The 23,497-nt window shown below is 39.3% G+C and overlaps 1 protein-coding gene across 10 annotated transcripts in view; it reads right to left on the bottom strand.

Moving 5' to 3' along the window:
* Window positions 1–1,806: 1,806 nt before the first annotated feature.
* Window positions 1,807–23,497, bottom strand: part of LOC138997037 (zinc finger protein 420) — a 69,810-nt gene continuing 48,119 nt past the window's right edge. For 8 of the 10 annotated variants that reach the window (XM_070398416.1, XM_070398420.1, XM_070398415.1 and 5 more), the window contains one exon: window positions 1,807–4,930. In XM_070398416.1, the coding sequence (XP_070254517.1) occupies window positions 3,015–4,930 (1,916 nt within the window). In that variant the 3' untranslated portion in view covers window positions 1,807–3,014. Of the gene's footprint in view, window positions 4,931–21,661; window positions 21,763–23,497 lie in introns of those variants that run through there. The other 2 variants (XM_070398424.1, XM_070398421.1) reach the window with 2 other exon arrangements.

The raw sequence follows: 23,497 nt of genomic DNA, 5'->3' as shown, positions 1-23,497 counted from the left end.
TGTATAAGCTTCTGATAACAGATACTCTCCCCCTTCGAGATGGCGTGGTCTCCGCAGCAGAGCTGGTCGCTCCGGGAGAGATTTCAGCAGCAGTGGAGGCTGCCTGGTCAGGGGAGCCCGGTCTGGCAGTCGCCAACAGTCCCTTGGAATACAGCTGTCCCTCACCCACAAATGTCCACACACTCTCCTTTTGTTCTCTCACTCACACACTACCTTGCAGTCTGCCTTCCCGTCAGCAGCCATCCTCTCCCTTTGACTCACTATCATTTGGCTTCTGTGGTACAACTATTAGTTGTCCTTCCATCTCACTGATCCTGCTTTGATGGTCTTTTATCCTTGAACTCTCAAGGTGGATCAGTCCTTTATGTTCTTTTCTCTCGCCACACTCAGGTCCTTAATGATCTTGTCCTGCCTCATGATTTTAAATAACTATAGGTAATAATTAGCTAATTAATATAATCTCTAGAATAGTACAAATTAGAACATCCAGGTGCTCACTCAATATTGTTATTTTCCCATCTCAGCTGATGAGAACATCTTTCCAGTTACTTGAGCCCTAAACTTTTGGGTCAGTACTCTAGACTTTTTTCTCTTACACCTGACATCTAACCCCCAAACAAATTTTGCTTGCTCCATCATATTTACCATATATCTAGACTCCAACCACTTCTCACCATTGTTGCTACTCTGGTCTGAGGTACTATCATCATTTATCTGAATTAATGCCATAACCTCTACTCATAGCCACTTAGACTTTTAAAGTTTTAAACACAATAGCAATATGTCAGATCATGTCCTCTGCTCAAAATACAAAATGACTTACAAGGTATAGTCATTATCTCTCTTACCTCCTTTATCAATCACCCATCAGCACAAACCTTTACAATATCTCCACTGGTGTTCCTCCAACACACCAGCAATGTAAGGGCCTTTGCTCTTTTTCCTCTGCCTGGAATGCCCTTCCCTTAGATAATGATTTACTCCTTCACCTCTAAAATCTCGACTCAAATACTTCCTTCTCCATGGTCTACCCTGATGATTCTATTTCATATAGCAGCCTAAACTGTCATATCCCCCTCCACTCCTTTTGAAAATTGCCCCCTATAACACATATGTTCTAACATACTCTACAATGTATTATTCTACCTTCTCCTTCTAGAATTGTTCATTGATATACACCAAATACCTAAAAGAGTAGCTGAAATATTAAGTACTTAATAAATAAGAACATTGGGAAAGCATTTTAAATTCTTTTTTTCTTTTGCTAACAGATTCACTGTGTTTGCAAGGATTAGCAATGGTCTCATTTCTTGTTTAGCTGCTACTTTAAATCATTGTAAGTGGCTTCAGTTAAAGAGGTTGGCATTTTGAATCCCACAAGGATCAAAGTTCTAAAATTTACCATCAACCTGGATTGAGTACCTACATCTCTCAACAAAGCAATATTGTTTTCAACCTCTGAAAGCACCCTTGGTATCTAACTCTCCACTAAATTTCTTTCACAGGACATTACCAAATGCAGAAAGAAGCATCCAATACCTACATTCTGAATCACTCCTATTATTTTTCCTAACATCATAGTCTTAATTGGCACAAGATATGCCTTGTGAGATAAAGTGGGAGTCTGACCAAATGTCTTGTGTATAAAAACAATTGTCAGTTTTCTAGTCTGAGATAGGTAGATCCTCATTCTCCATAGCCCTAAAGCAGTGCCACATTTGAGATTTCCTTACCCACAGGACTCCACATCTAGATATAAAATTTTATATCCTTAATAATTTTGTCAACAAGAAAATAACAATAGTATCAATAAGTAAGTTTATTTTCATTTCTATATAAAGAAATACAGGAAGACCAAAGTTGTTGTGGCTGTTGTATAAAATCAGCAGAGGTGTATATTTTGTTTTTCTGCTCCACCACCCTTAATACCCATTCTCAAAGTTCCCATAAAACTGCCAGCGCTACAGATTAAATGTCCACATTGTAGACAGAGGGAAAATAGAGGAAAAAGGGTTAAATGTCCTAATCATACAAAATATCATTTCCACTTTGATCAGCAAGGAAAGCTTACATAGGTTTTCAATCAAGAATTCAGTTACTAAAAAAGCGAAATGGATATTGGGCAGAAAAACAGCAGTCTCTGACATAGACTTATTTTTTCATTGCAAAAGTCTGTAATGTCAGTTTTTATTTTCATGTTAATCAAAATCTGTAAACCCAAGTTTTTAAAAAGTTCCTAGTAGAAAGATTTATTATGGTTATCCATTTCTAAATAATCTTGAATTGTGGTCAGAAATAGAAAATATGAGTTTTTGGACTTTGTTACAATTCACTTAAAACCTCGTCAACAATCCACTCACTAAACCTACAGTGTTTTTTTTTTTTTTTTTAATATACAGTATGAATTTCCTCTTGTAGCATATTGGATCAAATCTAAATAAAAGCTTGCTCACATTTATTATAGCATACAGTGTTCCCCATTCAAATAATTGGGGTTAAATGTTAAATGGAATATTTCTCGATATTCATTATACTTATAAGTGTCCTTCTCTCATGCAAATTATCTAACACTATGATAACAGCTAATATCTGTGCTATGCTATGTTCAAGGCACTGCTCTAAAAGCTTTACATGTAACAACTCACATAATACTTTCAAGAATTTGATAAGGAAGGTATTATTAGGTTTTCTTACAAATGATTAAACTAAAGGTTATAACAAATGTCACAAAGGGAAGCAACTGATAGAGTCAAGATAATGCTTAAAAAGACATGCTATGGCTGAAGGCCTTCTAATATTTATTACATTACTATTGATTAAAATTCACCAAAGTTTAATCAGTTTCTAGTAATAAATTTTTCTATATGGATTACATTATCACTCTTCCCCAAATAAATTCACTGATGCAGAGTTTTATTGAGAAAGTGTACTCCCATATTCACATTTTAAGAATTCTTTGATTATAATGGACTAATGACCACAGAAATCTCTTTATTAATCACAAAGTCTCAAATTCATATATAAACTTGTGAGTTATGAGTCAAGTCTATTCCACATTCCTTATATTTAAAAGATTTCTCACTGATATGAATTCTCTGATGTTGAGTTAGTTGTGAACCACGAGTAAAGGCCTTCCCACATTCCTTACATTGATATGGTTTCTCACCAGTATGAACTCTCTGATGTCGAGAAAGGTGTGAGCTCTGAGTAAAGGCTTTTCCACATTCTTTGCATTCATAGGGCTTCTCACCAGTATGGATTCTTTGATGTAAAGTAAGTTGAGAACCATGACTAAAGGCTTTCCCACATTCCTTGCATTCATAGGGTTTTTCTCCAGTGTGAATTCGTTGATGTTGAGTAAGTTGTGAACCACGAATAAAGGCCTTCCCACATTCCTTACACTGATAAGGTTTCTCACCTGTATGAATTCTCTGATGCTGTATAAGTAGTAAGCCACGAGCAAAGGCCTTTCCACAGTCATTACATACATATGGCTTCTCACCAGTATGAAGTCTCTGATGTTGAGAAAGATGTGAACTCTGAGTAAAGGCCATTCTACATTCTTTACATTCATAAGGTTTCTCACCAGTATGAATTCTCTGATGTTGAGTAAGCTGTGAACCACGAATAAAAGACTTTCCACATTCCTTACATTCATAGGGTTTCTCACCAGTGTGAATTCTCTCATGTTGAGTAAGTTCTGAGCCACGACTAAAGGTCTTTCCACATTCTTTGCATTCATAGGGTTTCTCACCAGTATGAATCCTCTGATGCCGAGTAAGTAGTGAGCCTCTATTAAAGGCTTTTCCACATTCATTACATTGATAGGGTTTCTCACCAGTATGAATTCTCTGATGTTGAGTAAGTTGTGAACCATGATTAAAGGTCTTTCCACATTCCTTACATTCATAGGGCTTCTCATTGGTATGAATTCTCTGGTGTTGAGTAAGTTGTGAACCACGGATAAAGGCCTTCCCACACTGTTCACATTTATAGGGTTTTTCACCAGTATGAATCCTCTGATGTTGCATAAGTAATGAGCCACGAATAAAGGCCTTCCCACATTCTTTACATCCATATGGCTTTTCCCCATTATGAATTTTCTGATGTTGAGAAAGCTGTGAGCCACAAATAAAAGCTTTCCCACATTCCTTACATTCATAGGGTTTTTCACCAGTGTGGATTCTCTTATGTAGAATAAGTTGTGAGAGCTGAGTAAAGACCTTTCTACATTCTTTACAATCATAGAGTTTCTCGCCAGTATGAAGTCTCTGGTGCAGTGTAAGTTGTGAGTTCTGAGTAAAGGCCTTCCCACATTCTTTACATTCATAAGGTTTCTCTCCAGTATGGACTTTTTGATGTCGGGTTAGTTGTGAACTACGAATAAAAGCTTTCCCACATTGTTCACATTTATATGGTTTTTCACCAGTATGAATTCTGTAATGTAAAATCAATTGTGAGCTCTGAGTAAAGGCCTTCCCACATTCCTTGCATGCATATGGTTTATCACCACTATGAAGTCTATGATGAAGACTGAGCTGTGAATCACGACTAAAGGCCTTCCCACACTGCTTACACTGATAGGGTTTTTCACCAGTATGAATACTCTGATGTTGAGTTAGGTGTGAGGCTCGTCTAAAGGCCTTCCCACATTCCTTACATTTATAGGGCTTCTCAGAATTACATGTAGGATATTGAGATAAGTAAGTATGCTGATTGAAAATAGACATTTTTTCATATATAATCATTCCTTGCCTGAAAAATTCCTTCTGATTTTCCAATGTGCCTCTGACTTCCAAATAATCTCTAGAAATAGACTTCTTAATATCATAGATTTGAAGCCTGTCATTCATTTCCCATTGAAATAATTCTGTTTCATAAGTATCTTCTTTTGGAGGTAAGTAATTATTGGCATATCTTGATGACAAATCTGAAAGATTAAAAAAATAATAATTTTGGTTGTCGTTTTAGAAGTAAAATTTCCATAGTAAAAAGGACTACATAGTAAAATATATAGGGAAATTATACCCATAAGAAATAACTGGCTTAGATCCATGTGTTTTTGAAATATTGCTTACTATGACCTATAGCAGTGATGGCGAACCTATGACACACGTGTCAGAGGTGACACACTAACTCATTTTGGTGACACGCATCGACAGAGACAAAAAATTGCATAATTCAAATATATGTCTCTCGCATCGGCCAGAGTTGGGCATCACTCGAGTAATATTATTACTCACGTTACTCATGATCAGTAATGCAATTCTAAACCGGATGTAAACATGTACATTGATGTTGCGTAGCAAAGATACATAGTGAAAACATCCAAGATACATTGTTCCAATATTGACATTAATATAAAAAGGTTAAGAATTGCAATATAAAGAGATTAATCTTTACTCATGACATTTTATTTTTACTCAAGTGACAAAATGCCCAATTCTGGAAACGGCCTCGTTATTGTCAACATGTGCCGCGGGTAAGCTTCTCATGCATGCATTTGGCAAACTGACGCACTTGATCACCATGTTCATTAGGAGGCAGGAGTGAGAGGGTTAGAAGAAAAAGATATACAGTGCAACAGTGCTCGGCAAGACATTCTGCGTGTTGGATAATTGATTACAGCACCATATATTTGTTGGTTATACATACTATCTTTGAATTGTTTTGCACCAGGAGTCAGTGCAACAACACTGCAAAAAGTTAATAGGTAAGAAAACTATCAACCTTTTATAAAAAACGCCATGATTTATATTTATTCATTTTTGCAGCCTTGTCATGGAGAATCAAAAAAAAATAAAAAAGCAAGATTGAATGATAAAGGAAGTGGAAGTAGCAGTAGCCGACCATTTCAAGACATATGGACCGAGATGTAAGGGATTGTCGACAGAAACAACAGATCATTGTGCATACTGTGTAATGAAATGGTAATAAGCAGAATGTGGAATTAAAGAGACATTTTGAAACTAATTATTGTCAGCTCTTGAAAAAAAGTATCGATGAAAGGAAGGAATACATTTCTAGGCAGCTACACCTCTATAAAAGTCAATCAAATTCCATCATTAAATTTGTAAGATGCTCTAGAAATTTAACATTAGCAAGTTACTGTATTGCTCACTCCATAGCTCAGCATGGAAAAGCCCACAGTGACGAAGAATTTATTAAGGAAACATTTCTAAGATGTGCACCAGCTCTATTTCACAATATGAAAAATAAAGATGATATTATTAAAAGAATTTCTGAGTTACCACTCAGTAGAAATACTATCAAAGACAGAAAAATAGATCTTAACAAAAACGTACAACATCAATTAAAAAAAGACTTAAATAGTTGTAAATATTTTTCGATTTTTCTTGATGAAACTACTGATGTCACATCAAATGCTTGGTTGGCCATTATTGCTAGATATTCTGATGGCCTCACAATGAGAGAAAAGTTGATAAAGTTAGAATCAGTGCTAATAAGTACATCAGGAAACAAAATATGTAAGGTTGAATTAAAGGATTTCCAATAGATGCAAACGGACAATTTAGGGATGCAACTTGAAGATTTTCAAGGTAGCATTTAGTCTCATGTGTTTGTCGACTTAAGGTCGAAACTTGAAAATCTGGAACAAAATCGTTTGAATAATGAAGAAGAGTGCAACTACGAACAAGAAATTTTGAGTGCTTGGAACAGAGTACCTGACACTTTTAGCGACATAAAAAATCTAGCGATGGCTTTGCTAACAATTTTTTCATCAACATATTTTTGTGAGACTTTGTTCTCAGCATTAAATAACATTAAAACGAACAAAAGAAACCGGCTAACAGATGAAGTTAGTGGCGCTTGCTTGGCCTTGAAGTGCACCAAGTATGAACCTGCAATCGAAGAATTAGCAGACTAACTTCAGCACCAAAAAAGTCACTAATTTCTAGTTTTCGTACCATTTGATTATCATTTTTTAAATTATTTTTTCCTAAATGTACATTGTTTTTCTGTTTTTGTTCATTTTATACATATTTTTTGGTTGATTTTTCTTGTTAAATGGCATTTAAATATATAAAATCAATATCAAAAATATAAATCTTTTTTTACTATGGTTGCAAATATAAAAAAAATTATGAATATTTCTATATGTGACACAGCACCAGAGTTAAGTTAGGGTTTTTCAAAATTTTGACACACTGAGTTCAAAATGTTGGCCATCACTGATCTAAATAATACACAGTCACAAATGCAAACAGACCGCCACAATGAGGAGACAGAGAAACAACCCCCAAATGAAAGAACTAGAGAATTCTCCAGAATAAGAGATAAATGAAGCAGAGATAAGAAATTTATTTGAAAGAGAGTTCAGAGTAATGATGATAAAGATGCTCAATAGCGTGAAAAAAAAGATACAGTAACCCTGCAAAAAGAACAGCTGGACATAAAGAATGATATAACATACAAAAAAATAACATATTGGAAGGAATACACAGCAGATTAGGGGAAGCTGAGGATTGAATCAGTGAATTAAAAGACAGAGTTGAAAATATCACTCAATCAGAGAACCAAAAAGAAAAAACAATTAAAAAACATCAGGAAAACTTAAGGGAGCTGTGAGACAACATGAAATGTAACAATATTAGAATAGCAGGTGTGCCAGAAGAGGCAGAAAGGGAGACAGGGATAGAGAACGTGTTTGAAGAAATAATGGCAGAAAACTTCCCTAACCAGGTAAAGGAAAAAGTCACACAAGTTCAGAAAGCATAGAGAACCCCAAGCAAGAAGAAGCCAAACAGGCCCACACCCTTACACATCATAATTGAAATGCCAAAAATTAAAGAGAAAGAGAGAATCTTAAAGGTAGCAACAGAAAAACAAACTATTACCTACAAAGGAGTTCCCATAAAGCTGACACCTGATTTCCCATCAGAAGCTCTACAGGCCAAAAGGGAATGGCATGAAGTACTCAAGGTAATGGAAAGCAAGGATCTGAGAGCACGATTACTATATCTAGCAAGGCTTGATCATTCAAAATAGACAATCAAATAAAGACTTTCCCAGACAAAAAAAAAAAAAAAAAAAGACTAAAGAAATACATCACCACCAGGCCAGCATTACAAGAAATGCTAAAGGGACTGTTGTAATGAGAAGAGGAAACAGAGAGAGAAACGTAGCCATACAGAATTTAAAAGGCAATAAATAAGTACTACTTATCAATAATAATATCAAATATAAATGGATTAAATGCTCCAGTCAAAATACATAGAGTGGATGAATGGATACAAAAACATGACCCAACTATATGCTGTCTACAAGAGGCCCACCACAGAACAAGGGACTCACACAGAAAGAAAGTGAAGGGATGGAAAAATTTTTTTTCATGCAAATGGAAAAGAAAAAAAAGCTGGAGTAGCAATACCTATATCTGACAAAATATACCTCAAAGTGAAGGCCATCACAAGAGACAACAAAGGTCACTACATAATACTAAAGAGATTGATCCAACAAGCAACTATAACCCTGGTAAACATATATGCACCCAATGTAGAAGCACCCAAATGCATAAAAAAAAAAACAACTGGAAGATATTAGGGGAGAGATCAACAGCAATACAATCACAGTAGGAGACTTTTTTACCCCATTGACATCACTGGATAAATCACATAGACAAAAAATCAGCAAAGAAACGGCAATCCTAAGTGACTCCCTAGATCAGATGGAATTAATTGACATCTTCAGAACATTTCACCCCAAAGACACAGAATATACATTCTTCTCAAGTGCACATGGGACATTTTTAAAGATAAACCAAATATTGGGATACAGGAAAAGTCTCTCCAAATTCAAGAAGACTGAAATCATATCAAGCATGTTCTCAGATCACAATGGCATAATATTAGAAATAAACTACAATAAAAACATTCAGAGAGAAACCAAGATGGAGGCATAGGTTAACGCTGGAGTTTGCTGCCTCGAACAACCACTTCAAAAATACAACTAAAAGACGGAATGGACATCATCCAGAACCACAGGAAGGCTGGCTGAGTGGAAGTTCTACAACTAGGAGGAACCAAGAATCAGAGGAGGCGCAGTGCTGAAGTAAAATACTAAGGTGCGGAGTGCGCACGGCACGGGCTGGTGGCTGAGGGCACGGTTGTCTGTTTCAATCCGGAGGGAGCCTCAGACTCTGAGCTCCAGATCCGGGCGAGTCTCTAGGGACCCAGACTCAAACGGGAGAAGCGGGACTGTCTGGCTTCGGTCCATCTGAGGTTTGCAGCAGTTGCTGGGACAGAGAGGCAGAGCCCCTGGGGACGGACTGAGAGCAGCCACAACTGCTCCCTCCTCCGCCCTGTTGATCCTGTGGACCGGTCCCGCCCAAGCCCTGCACAGAGCCATTTGCCGGATAGCCCCAGGCAAAGGCTAGATTAGCACCTCCCTAGAGGACAGAAGTTCTCCCACTGCAGACACAGTTGATTCTCACAGCCAGTTGGCCTGGAGGTCAAGTAGTAATTACCTACAACAATCAAGGCTTAACTACAACAAGACTACGCACAAAGACCACAAGGGGGTGCATCAAGAGTGTCTACCTCAGGTAATTGGGACACTTAACATGGAAAGCCACTCTATGGACACAGCGAAGCATAAAAAAATGCCGAGACAAAGAAACAGGCCACAAAGGACAGAACCGGAGGAAAGCAGGCTACTGGATATAGAATTCAAAACCACACTTTTGAGGTCTCTCAAGAGGCTTCTAGAGTCTGTCGATAAACTTGATGAGATGTACAGGAAATCTAATGAGACCCTTGATGGTGTGATAAAGGACCAACTAGAAAGTAAGCATACACTGACTGAAATAAAGAATATTATACAGACTCCCAACAGCAGACCAGAGGAGCGCAAATATCAAGTCAAAGATTTGAAATGCGAAGAAGCAAAAAACACCCAACCGGAAAAGCAAAATGAAAAAAGAATCCGAAAATACGAAGACAGTGTAAGGAGCCTCTGGGACAGCTACAAGCGTACCAACATCCGAATTATAGGGGTGCCAGAAGATGAGAGGTGAGCAAGATATTGAAAACCTACTTGAAGAAATAATGACAGAAAACTTCCCCTACTTGGTGAAAGAAATAGACTTACAAGTACAGGAAGGGCAGAGAACCCCAAACAAAAGGAATCCAAAGAGGACCACACCAAGACACATCATAATTAAAATGCCAAGAGCAAAAGACAAAGAATATTAAAAGCAGCAAGAGAAAGAAACTCAGTTACCTACAAGGGAATACCCATACGACTGTCAGCTGATTTCTCAACAGAAACTTTGCAGACCAGAAGGGAGTGGCAAGAAATATTCAAAGTGAAGAATACCAAGAACCTACAACCAAGAGTACTTTATCCAGCAAAGCTATCATTCAGAACTGAAGGTCAGATAAAGAGCTTCACAGATAAGGAAAAGCTAAAGGAGTTCATCAGCACCAAACCAGTATTATATGAAATGCTGAAAGGTATTCTTTAAGAAGAGGAAGAAGAAGAAAAAGGTAAAGATACAAATTATGAACAACAAATACGCATCTATCAAAAAGTGAATCTAAGAATCAAGTGAATAAATAATCTGATGAACAGAATGAACTGGTGATTATAATAGAATCAGGGACATAGAAAGGGAATGGACTGACTATGCTTGGGTGGGAAAGGGGTGTGGGAGATGCGGGAAGAGACTGGAAAAAAATCGTGCACCTATGGATGAGGACAGTGGGTGGGGAGTGAGGGCGGAGGGTGGGGTGGGAACTGGGAGGAGGGGAGTTATGGGGGGAAAAAAGAGGAACAAATGTAATAATCTGAACAATAAAGATTTAATTATTAAAAAAAACATTCAAAAAAATTCAAACACTTGGAGGCTAAATAGCATGTTATTAAACAATGATTGGGTTACCAAAGAGATCAAAGAAGATATTAAAAACATCCTGGAAACAAATGACAATGAAAACACAACAATCCAAAATCTATGGGACGCAGTGAAAGCAGTAGTGAGGGAATTTCATAGCATTACAGGCATACCTCAAGAAAAAAAACTGGTAATAAATTATCTAACTCTACAACTTAAAGAATTAGAAAGAGAACAACAAGAAAGGCACAGAGTGAGCAGAAAGAAGGAGATAATAAAAATAAGAGTGGAAAAAAATAAAATAGAGATAAAAAAAAGACACTTTTCAAAAGAGGACATACAAAAGGCCAAGAGACATATAAAAACATGCTCAAAGTCACTAATCATCTGAGAGATGCAAATCAAAATGACAATGGGTTACCATCTCACACCTGTCAGAATGGCTATCATCAACAAATCAACAAACGACAAGTGCTGGTGAGGATGTGAAGAGAAAGGAACCCTCTTGCACTGCTGATGGGAATGCAGACTGATGCAGCCACTGTGGAAATCAGTATGGAATTTCCTCAAAAATATAAAAATAGAACTCCCATTTGACCCAGTAATCCCTCTTCTAGGAATATATCCCAAGAAAACAGGAACACCAATCAGAAAGGATCTATGCACCCCTATGTTCATAGCAGCATACGTTACAATAACTAAGATTTGGAAACAGCCTAAGTGCCCATCAACAGATGAGTGGATTAAAAAATTGTGGTACATCTACACAATGGAATGCTATGCTGCTGTAAAAAAGATGGAATTCTTTCCATTTTCAACAGCTTGGATGGAACTGGAGAGCATTATGCTAAGCTAAATAACCCAGTCAGAGAAAGATAAATATCACATGATCTCACTCATTTGTGGAATATAATGAACAACATAAACTGATTAACAAAAATAGAACCAGAGACCTAAAAGCATCGAACAGACTGTCCAACCTATGAGGTAAGGTGAGGGGTGGGGAGGGGAGTCGTTTAAGAGATCAGCCAAACAACATGTATGCATGCATATGAGCATAACGAATGGACACAGACCGTAGCGGGGTGAGGGCGTGTGCTGGTGGGTGGGAGCAGCTGGGGAGAGGTCAATGGGGGAAAAAGAGACCCATGTAATATTTGAAACACTAAAGAATTTAAATTAAATTTAAAAAATAAATAAATAAAACAAAAGAATCAACTCAAAATTGATGAGACTTAAATGTAAGTCATGAAACCATAAAAATCCTAGAAGAAAATATAGGCAGCAAAATCTCAGACATCTTGAGTAGCACTATGTTTACAAATACATCTCCTGAGGCAAAGGAAACTAAGGAGAAAGTAAACAAAAGGGACTATATCAAAATAAAAATCTTCTGCACAGCAAAAGAAACCATCAACAAAACAAAACGGAAGCCCACAGTATGGGAGGACATATTTGGCAATGATACATCTGATAAACATTTAATATCCAAAATATATAAGGAACTCTACAACTTAACAAAAGGAAGACAAACAATCCAATTAAAAAATAGACAAAGGACCTAAATAGACACTTCTCCAAAGTGGACATACAGGTGGCCAAGAGACATATGAAAAATGCTCGAAGTCACTGATCATCAGAGAGATGCAAATTAAAATGACAATGAGGTATCACCTTACACCTGTCAGAATGGCTACCATCAACAAATCAACAAATGACAAGTGCTGGTGTGGATGTGGAGAAAAGAGGACGCTAGTACACTGCTGGTGGGAATGCAAACTGGTGCCAGCATTATGAAAAGAGAATGGAGTTTCCTCAAAAAATTAAATACGGATCTGCCATTTGACCCAGTGATCCCACTTCTAGGCATATATCCTAAGTAACCCAAAGCACCAATCACAAATAATATATGTACCCCTATGTTCATAGCAGCACAATTTACAATAGCTAAGATCTGGAAACAACCCAGTGCCCATCAGTAAATTAGTGGATAAAAAAGCTGTGGTATATTTATACCATGGAATACTATGCAGCAGTAAAAAAGAAGAATCTCTTACCCTTTGAGTCAGCATGGAGGCACCTGGAGAGTATCATGCTAAGTGAAATAAGTCAGTCAGAGAAAGACAAGTATCACATGATCACACTCATACGTGAAATCTAAGTAACAAGGAGAGAAACCAAGATGGCGGCATAGGTAAACACCGGAGTTTGCTGCCTCGAACAACCACTTCAAAAATACAACTAAAAGACGGAACGGACATCACCCAGAACCACAGGAAGGCTGGCTGAGGAGAGACTCTTCAACTAGAAGGAAAAACAACAGCATTACGAGGCTTAGAGGAGGCACAGTGTGGAAAATTTAAAGGTACGGTGGTGCGGCGGTGCGCGCGCAAAGCGGGCTGGTGGCTGAGGGCGCGGTTGTCGTTTTCAATCAGGAGTGAGTCTCAGACTCCGGGCTACAGATCCGGGCGAGTCTCTAGGGACCCAGACTCAAACGGGAGAAGCGGGACTGTCTGGCTACGGTCCCTCCGAGGTTTGCAGCGGTTGCGGGGACAGAGAGGCAGAGCCCCTGGAGACGGACTGAGAGCAGCCATAGCTGCTCCCTCCCCCCCGCCCTGTTGAGCCCGCCCCGCCCAAACCCTGCGCACAGCCATTTGCCGATTGCCTCAGGCAAAGGCTGGACTAGCGCCTCCCCAGAGGACTGAAGTTTTCCACACAGCTGATTCCTACAGCCAGTCGGCCTGGTGGTCAAATCCCTCTAGTGTTAACTACAACAATTAAGGCTTAACTAGAACAAGACTGCGCACAAAGACCACAAGGGGGTGCACCAAGAAAGCATAAAAGATGCGGAGACAAAATAACATGACAGAAATGGAGGATATGGAGCTAAGAATCGCAATTTTGAGGGCTTGCTATAAACTTGAGCAGAGCCTCACGAAAACTAATGAGACCCTCGATGCTACGATAAAGAAATTAGAAAGTAAGCATACACGGACTGAAATAAAGAATATTATACCCAATAGCAGACCAGAGGAGCACAAGAATCAAACCGAAGAAGCAAAAAACACCCAACTGGAAAAGCAAAATGAAAAAAGAATCCGAAAGTGTGAAGATAGTGTAAGGAGCCTCTGGGACAGCTACAAGTGTACCAACATCAGAATAATAGGAGTGCCAGAAGATGAGAGACAGCAAGATATTGAAAACCTATTTGAAGAAATAATGGCAGAGAACTTCCCCCACCTGGTGAAAGAAATGGACTTACAGGTCCAAGAAGCGAAGAGAACCCCAAACAAAAGGAATCCAAAGAGGACCACACCAAGACATATCATAATTAAAATGCCAAGAGCAAAAGACAAAGAGAGAATCTTAAAAGCAGCAAGAGAAAGAGACTCAATTACCTACAAGGGAATACCCATACGACTGTCAGCTGATTTCTCAACAGAAACTTTGCAGGCCAGAAGGGAATGGCAAGAAATATTCAAAGTGCTGAATACCAAGAACCTACAACCAAGACTACTTTATTCAGCAAAGCTATCATTCAGAATTGAAGGTCAGATAAAGAGCTTCACAGACAAGGAAAAGCTAAAGGAGTTCATCACCACTAAACCAGTATTATACGAAATACTGAAAGGTATCCTTTAAGAAGAGGAAGAAGAAAAAGGTAAAGATACAAATTGTGAACAACAAACATGCATCTATCAACAAGTGAATCTAAGAATCAAGTGAATAAATAATCTGATGTACAGAATGAACTGGTGATTATAATGAATCAGGGACATAGAAAGGGAATGGACTGACTATTCTTGGGGGGGAAAGGGGAATGGGAGATTCGGGAAGAGACTGGACAAAAATCGTGCACCTATGGATGAGGACAGTGGGTGGGGAGTGAGGGCGGAGGGTGGGGCGGGAACTGGAAGGAGGGGAGTTATGGGGGGGGAAGAGGAACAAATGTAATCTGAACAATAAAAATTTAATAAAAAAAAAAAGAAAAAAAAAAGAAATCTAAGTAACAAAATAAACTAATGAGTGGAGTGGATCCAGAGACAAGGAAGCATGAAACAGAGTGTGGAATCTTCGAGGGAAGGTGGGGAAGGGAGGGTGGGTGGGAGGTAATCAACCAAAGACCTTGTATGCATATACTAGTATGCATAACCCATGGACACAGACAATAGGGTGCTAAAGAGCAGGGGGGCGGGCTGGAGGGTGTCAATGGGGAAAAAAAGGGGACCTTTCAACAATAAAAATTTATTTAAAAAAAAAAAAAGAAAGAAAAAAAGATAAACATCATGCTCCTAGGAAGGAGATTTAAAAAAAAAGAAAAAAGGTTGTTCTTTTTCGGAAAACTCTCTCAAGCTGGGAAAGTTATTTCTGGTGCTGAACAATCCTGGCAGCATGCGAAATAGGATGATACAGGCAAAATGAAGTTGTCTTCTTTCTCTTATTTTGCAATTATTCTCAGTGATCAGAAATATTGGGAGTGGGGAGTGAGGAGAAAGGACTGGAGAAGACACAGAGTAAAGGTGATGACAAGGCAGTGACAGTGACCCAGGCAAAGCTGAGGCACTGGAAGGAGAGGAAGGCCTCACCCACCTCTAAAAGCTATGGGCACCCCTAACACAAATCTCTTGAAACCATCCTAACTGGGAACAGATACCCTGCAGAGCCCCAGTTCTGTGGGGGGATAGAAAGGTGCCCAGAACAAATACGTTAAAAGGGCGAACCCCAAGCAGACAAAGCCTCTACTTGGGATCCACACTGCAGGTCTTCAGCCAGGCTGCCCCGGGACAGGCACAGACAGAAAATCACATTGGCCTGGACCAGAAAACTGACCAGGAGACCCAGGACCCACACACCAAAGGGCCAGATACAACAGCATCAAAATAAAATCCAGCATGCTCCACAAATAGCAGACCCAAAGGTTTTGGTTTTTTGGTTGGTTGGTTTTAGGTTTTTGTGTGTGTGTTTTGTTTTTTGTCTTTTGTTTGTTTATTTTTGTTTGGTTTGGATTTTCAGTCTCTTCTATCTTTTTTCCCATATTCTCCAATTGTCATCTATTTTAGTCTCTTTTTTTTTTTCCTTTCTCCACTCCCACTCCCTAGGACAAGCCCTCACCACCCCAGTGTCTGTGTCCATTGGTTTTGCTAATATGCATGCATACAAGTTCTTTGGTTGATCTCTAAACCCCTCCCCTGCCTTCTCTCTGAGGTTGGATGGTCTGTTCAGTGTTACCTTGTCTCTGGATCTATTTTTGTTCATCAGTTTATGTTGTTCATTATATCCCACATATGAGTGAGATCATGTGATATTTATGTTTCTCCAACTGGCTTATTTCTCTTTGTTTTTATGCCTGCTTTCAGTCATATTTACACAGGCGTCTATTTCTGAGACGGGCTCTAGGTGGTGTTGTTTCTGTATTAGTTTCCAGGGCCAAATATCCCCTCTACTCAGTCCCTGAGGGTTACCTGGGGGTATTCAGAATCCTTGTTTCCCCTGCCGAGCTCAAGGCTGGGTGCAGCTGTGCTGCTAGGAGTCTGGTCTTCAGGAGAAAAAATGTCTGTTCAGGGTTGGAGGGATTGGTTGTCCCAGAGCTGGCTTCCTGGTCGCCTCTCCCTATATTGCTCCCCAGCTTCCACAAAACCACCTTCTCCTGCACTGCAGTCTCGGTGAGTGTTTGTAATTGAAATCCTATTCACTGGGTTTACCAAGTAGAAGCAAGGAAAATATAAAGAGCAACTGCACCGCTGTGCATCTCTCTCACCCTGGCACTGCGCAGCTGATGCAGAACTTCAGGCTGCCATTCTGGGCACAGCCTCCCATGGCTATGGATTAAGACAGTGATGGTGAACCTTTTGAGCTTGGTGTGTCAGCATTTTGAAAAACCCTAACTTAACTCTGGTGCCGTGTCACATATAGAAATTTTTCGATATTTGCAACCATAGTAAAACAAAGATTTATATATTTTTTAATTTTATTTTTTTAGAGATTTTTATCCTGATTTATTTTATTTTATTGTTGACAGTATTATAGATGACCTTCAATCCCGCCCCCATATCCCTGCCCCCCTTCCCAGACCCTGCTGCCTCACTCTTATAAGGATCCATGTGAGTACATATTTTGGGCCCACTTGGATAATTCAGGCTAATCTCCCATCTCAAGATCCTTAACTTTATCACCTCTGCAAAATATATTTTTTTCCAGTTAAGGTAACTTTCATAGGTTCCATGGATTAAGTTGTGGCTATATTTTGGAGGGCTGCTATTCAACCTATAACAATCATTACCATAGTTACTTACATTATCAAAAAAAAAAAAGAAAATCTGAAAAAAATTGCTGGTCATACAATACAAAATAAACAAACTTAAGATAAGTGTACACATATTATTATACACTAAAAATGTACTAAGTAAAGTTTAACTTTCATATGTCATTTCTTTTGTCCTTAAAATTAAATCTTTTTTCTTTTTTTTATGTTTTTATTTTTATTTATTTATTTTTTTAAATTAAATCTTTATTGTGCAGATTATTATAGGTGTTCCTCTTTTTTTTACCCCATAGCTCTCCTTCACCCAGTTCCCACCCCACCCTCTGCCCTTACCCCTCCCACTCTCCTCATCCATAGGTGTACGATTTTTGTCCAGTCTCTTTCTACACCCCCACACCCTTTTCCCCCCAAGAATTGTCAGTCCACTCCCTTTCCATGCCCCTGGTTCTATTATATTCACTAGTTTACTTTGTTCATCATATTTTTTATTCACTTTATTTTTAGATTACTTGTTGATAGATATGTATTTGCTGTCCATAATTTTTATCTTGACCTTTTTCTTCGTCCTCTTCTTAAAGAATACCTTTCAGCATTTCATATAATGCTGGTTTAGTGGTGATGAACTCCTTTAGCTTTTCCTTATCCGTGAAGCTCTTTATCTGACCTTCAATTCTGAATGATAGCTTTGCTGGATAAAGTAATCTTGGTTGTAGGTTCTTGCTATTCATCACTTTGAATATTTCTTGCCACTCTCTTCTGGCCTGCATAGTTTCTGTTGAGAAATCAGCTGTTAGTCGTATGGGTACTCCCTTGTAAGTAACTGACTTTTTTTCTCTTGCTGCTTTTAATATTCTTTGTCTTTTGCTCTTGGCATTTTAATTATGATGTGTCTTGGTGTGGTCCTCTTTGGATTCCTTTTGTTTGGGGTTCTCTGCACTTCCTGTACTTGTAAGTCTATTTCTTTCACCGGGTAGGGGAAGTTTTCTGTCATTATTTCTCCAAATAGGTTTTCAATATCTTGCCCTCTCTCTTCTTCTGGCACCCCTATAATTCTGATGTTGGTATGCTTGAAGTTGTCCCAGAGGCTCCTTACACTACCTTCATATTTTTGGATTCTTTTTTCTTTTTGCTTTTCCAGTTGGGTATTCTTTGTTTCTTTGTATTTCAAATCTTTGACTTGATTCTTGGGATCCTCTTGTCTGCTGTTGGATCTCTGTATATTATTCTTTATTTCAGTCAGTGTATGCTTAATTTCTAGTTGGTCTTTTTTCATATCCTCCAGGGTCTCACTAAGTTTATCGGCAGTTTCCAGAAAATTCTTGAAAAGCCTTATAACCGTGGTTTTGAACTCTATATCCAGTCATTTGCTTTCCTCCATTTCTGTCATTTGTGACCTGTTTCTTTGTCCCGCATTTTTTATGCTTCCCTGTGTTGGTAGAGTGGCTTTGTGTGCTAGGTGTCCTATAGGGCCCAGTGGCTCAGCCTCCCCAATTACCTGAGGTGGACACTCTTGGTGCACCCCCTTGTGGGCTTTGTGCACAGTCTTGTTGTAGTTAAGCCTTGATTGTTGTAGGTATCACTGGGAGGAATTGACCTCCAGGCCAACTGGCTGTGAGAATCAGCTGTGGTTATGGTGGGAGAACTTCTGTGTTGAAGACATCCTTCTGGGGCAAGACTTGCTTCAGTGGGGCTTTGGTGCTCACTGAGTCTGTCCCCGAGTGTGTCCCTTATGGATCTGAGGAGTTGTAATCTGGATGGTCCCACTCTGACCACTGGGTACACTGGCTCTTGGATCTCTAAGGAGGTGCTAATTTAGCCTCTGCCTGAGGCTACCCAGCAGGAGCTACGAAGAGATCTGCAGATTCCCCTTCCTTTTTGGGGGGTTTGGAGGTGCCCAGATGAGGCCCAGCTGTGAAGCAATGCAAGCTGCTGTGGGGCCTTGGGCCTTCTCTTGGAAGTTCTGGGTCTGTCTGGCCCAGCTGCAATTCGTTAGGTAATTTTCAGATTGCAAAGGGCCAGGGCATTCATATGCAAAAGCTTCTGCCGCAGCCTGGGTGGGGCAGGGTCTCGGAATCAACAGGGCAGAGCAAGCAGCTATGGCAAGCAGCTATGATCCTCAGCCCTGCCCTAAGGGGCCCCACGTCTCAGTGTCCTGGTAATTGCTGCAAGCACCTCTGAGGGAAAGCCGTCCTCAAGTTCCGAGTTTTGCCTTCTGCCAGACAGTCCAGTTTCTCCCCGTATGAGTCCTGGGACCCCAGAGACTTCCCGGAACTGGAGTTCAGAGCAGTCAGGAGCTTGTGATTCCCTCCCGATTCAAAAAGACAGCCGTGTCCTCAGGTGCCAGCCTCTTTCCGCGCACTCTCGAGCCTCCATACCTCTGCACTTTACTTCCGCAGCTCCTCTGAGTCTCAGTGTGCTTTTCTCTTTCCTTCTAGTTGTAGAATTTCCACTCAGCCAGCCTTCCTGTAGTTCTGGATGATGTCCGTTTTGTCTTTTCATTGTATTTTTGAAGTTGTTGTCGGAGGCAGCAATTTCCGGTGTTTACCTATGCCGCCATCTTGGTTTCTCCCAAAGATTTATATTTTTGATTTTTTTTTTACATATTTAAATGCCATTTAACAAAGAAAAATCAACCAAAAAAAATGAGTTCACGTGTCACCTCTGACATGCATGTCATAGGTTCGCCATCACTGGATTGAGATCTAGAGTCCTCAGCTGCCAGCTGCCCTGTGGGCCACCTTACAAAGTCGAGTATGACACGTGTCCCCAAGGGATGCAGACTTGGTGCAGTGCAGTTTCCTTCTGACCCTCTAGTCCCGATTGTGCAAGTTTCTCTCCAGCCCAGTTCCCCAATTGTACTGTTCTCCAGGCATCCTGCATACTTTATGGCCGTGGATGGTCTCACCAGCTGTGTTTAATTCACCAATTCCAGGTGGATGTTATTCGATTCAGCTGTTTCTTCTATCTGCTCCATGAGAAGGCGCAGGACACATCCACCTATTTGGCCACCATTTTGTCTCCCCTGGACAAACTTTTTAGGAGCCTTGGCCAGGGAGGCTAGAGTCTCGGTGTTTGTGGGTTCGCACCCAAGGCAGCAAGTCCCTGGTGGTGTGGCTGTAGGGTACCGGGTGGTGTCTGAGGGCTCCCTGAGTGGAGGTGAGGCTGGGCTCCCAGTCACAGCTGCTCTCCCCTTCAAGCTGGCATGGTCAATGCAGCAAAGTCAGCTGCCCTGGGAGAGATTGCAGTGGTAGTAAAGGCTGCCTGGCTAGCAGAGCCTGGCCCGCCAGCCCCCAAAAGTCCTGTGGAATACACTGTCCCTCACTCACACACACATACATGCCCCACACGTCCACACACTCCCTCACTCATTCACACTCTCGCCCTCTCGGCCACCATCGTGGATCTTCTTAATTCTTATTTTTAATTAACCTTTTTATTCTTTTGTTTTCCTATTCTATTTTATTTAGCATTTTTACTTTTTAAAATTATTATTTTAATCATTATTTTCAACTTTTTTCTTTATAATTGCCCTATTTCTGGTCTCTTCCTTCTTTGCTTTCATATTCTCTTTTCTATTTATTTTTGTTGCAGGTGTTTCCCCGCTCTCTTCTAATTCTAGTATTATGCCTTTCATATTCTCTCTTTTTTAATGTCTGAGGGTTTTTTAAGTTGTTTTTTAGTCTTATTATTGAAGATAGTGTTCTTATTAGTGTTTGTGTGTTTTTTTTGTGGTTTTTTAAATTTTTGTTTGTTTTCTTTTTCTCTTCGTGTTCTTTTAGGTTTGGTCTGGTTTTGTCTTGTTCTGTTCTGTCAGCACCTATATAACAACTGGCATGATGTGGTCGGGGCTGAGACACACGGTCAACAAGACTGAGGGCTGAGCCTAACCACAAATGGAACAATAGCAACCAAGACCCAAACTCAACAGGAGAACTCACATAACCCACAAAAGAGTCACTCCTAGAGCACAGCTCAGAAGATCAAGGAAATTACACCTCTGGTGCCCACAAGAAGCCCACTGCACCAAGAATAGGAGGCACAGAAGTCTTCTTCAACACACAAACACAAGGAAATAGAAAAATGTGGAAACAAAGAAACAGGCCCCAAATGAAAGAGCAGGAGGAATCTCCAGAAAAAGAGCTAAATGAAATGGATAAAAGCAATTTATCAGATATACTAGTAAAGTTCAGAGTAATGGTTATAAGGATGCTCAACTTTAGTGAAAATTATAAGCAATATAATGAAAACTATAAAGAACTTAGTGGAAACTATATCAACATGAAAACATTTGTAGAAAGCATGAATTAAAACCAATCAGAAATGAAGAATGACATGATTGAAATAAAGAATACGCTAAAAAGAATCATAATAGATTAGAAGAAGCTGAAGACAGGATCAACAAAATAGAAAACAAGGTAGAAAAAAATCACCCAAGCAGAGCAGCAATAAGAACAAAAATTAGCCCTAGCTGGATTTGCTCAATGGATAGAGCATCAGCCTGTGGAATGAGGGTCCCAGGTTTCATTCTAATTAAGGGGACATACCTTGGTTGCAGGCTCAATCCTCAGCACTGGTGTGAGGAGGCAACCAGTTGATGTGTCTCTCTCACATAGATGTTTCTCTTCCTCTGCCTCCCTCTTCCTTCCACTCTCTCCAAATTCAAAAGAAGAGTATCCTCAGGTACTTATAACAAAAATTAAAAGGCAGGAGGAGAGTTTAAGGGAAATTTGGGACAACATGAAATGTAACAAAATCCGCATCATGGGGGTACCAGAAGGAGAAGAATCTGAACGAGGAAGAGAGAATCTGTTTGAAGAAATAATGACAGAAAACTTCCCTAACAAGATGAAGAGGAAAGTCACACAGGTCCAGGAAGCACGGAGAGTCACAATTAAGGTGATCCCCCCAAAAAAGACCCACACCTAGACACATTATAATTAAAATGGCAAACATTAAAGAAAAAGAAAGAATCTTAAAGGCAGCAAGAGAGGGACAGAATGTTACACTCAAGGGAGCTCCCATTAGATTGTCAACTGATTTCTCAATAGAAAAACTTCAGGCCAGAAGAGAGTGGCAAGAAGTATACAAGGTAATAAAAAGCAAGGGACTTAATCCAAGACTACTCTATCCAAGGAGGCAATCATTCAAAATTGTAGGTGAAATAAGGAGATCCTTAGACAAAAAAAAAAAAAAAAAAAAAAAAAACTAAACTAAACTAAAACAGTTTATTACAACCAAACCAGCATTGTAAGAAATGCTAAAGGGACTGATGGAAGAAGAGGAAGAAATAGAGAAAAGGAGAGAAACACAGGCAAAAATAATAAAAAAGGCAAAAAATAAGTACCTATCGGAAAAAAGAACAGGGTACTGAGAAGAGAAAAATTGTGGCAGAGTAAGAGGAAGCTACACTGACACTCTCCCAGGACCAAACAAATTGAAAGACAAAGATCACATGCTCATATTAATAGATGTATAAAAAAGAATTCCACAAAATCCAACACCCATTTTTGATAAAAACTCTCAGCAATATGAGAATAGAGGGTTTGGTTCATACCTCAACATAAAAAGGCCATATATGACAACCTTACAGGCAACATCATAATCAATGGAAAAAATTAAAATCATTTCCCCTAAGAACAGGAATAAGACAGGGATATCTGTTTTCATCAGTTTTACTCAACATAGTACTGGAAGTCCTAGCCACAGCAATCAGGTAAGAATAAAAAGTAAGAGGCATCCAAATCGAAAAAGAGGATGCAGAACTGTCATTATTTGCAGATGACATGATATTGTACACAGTAAACCCTAAGGACTCCACCAAAAAATTACGTTTAATAAATAAACCCTGCAATGTAGCAGCATAGAAAATTATCATGCAGAAATCGATGGAATTTTTACATCCAAATAATGAACTCTATGAAAGAAAATCTGAAAAAAACTATTTCAACCCCAAAATTAAGATACTTAGGAATATAACCAAGGAGGTAAAAGACCTATATTCAGAAAACTACAGAATGTTGAAAAAAGAGATCGAAGAAGATATAAACAACTCAAGGAATACTGTGTTCATAGATTGGTAGAATTATCATCATTAAAATATCCATACTACCCAAAGCAATCTATAGATTCAATACAATCCCTATTAAAATACCAACAGCGTATTTCACAGATCTATAACTAATACTCCAAAAATGTATATGGAACCAAAAATGACCATGAATAGCTGCAGCAATCTTAAGAAAAGAGTTGGAGGAGAACCAAGATGGTGGCATAGGTAAACGCGGGTACTTGCCACCTCCCAAAACCTCATAAAAATTATAACTGAAATACAAAAGAGAACTGCCTGGAAGCAGGCTGAATGGAAGTCCTACAAGTAGAGA

The sequence above is a fragment of the Myotis yumanensis genome, unplaced genomic scaffold (assembly GCF_028538775.1).
Source record: "Myotis yumanensis isolate MYYU_CA2020_CCGP unplaced genomic scaffold, mMyoYum1.0.hap1 SCAF_18, whole genome shotgun sequence".
NCBI classification, from domain to species: Eukaryota; Metazoa; Chordata; class Mammalia; order Chiroptera; family Vespertilionidae; genus Myotis; species Myotis yumanensis.
Note: the sequence above shows the minus strand (reverse complement) of the source record. Positions and strands in the feature narration are given on the sequence as shown.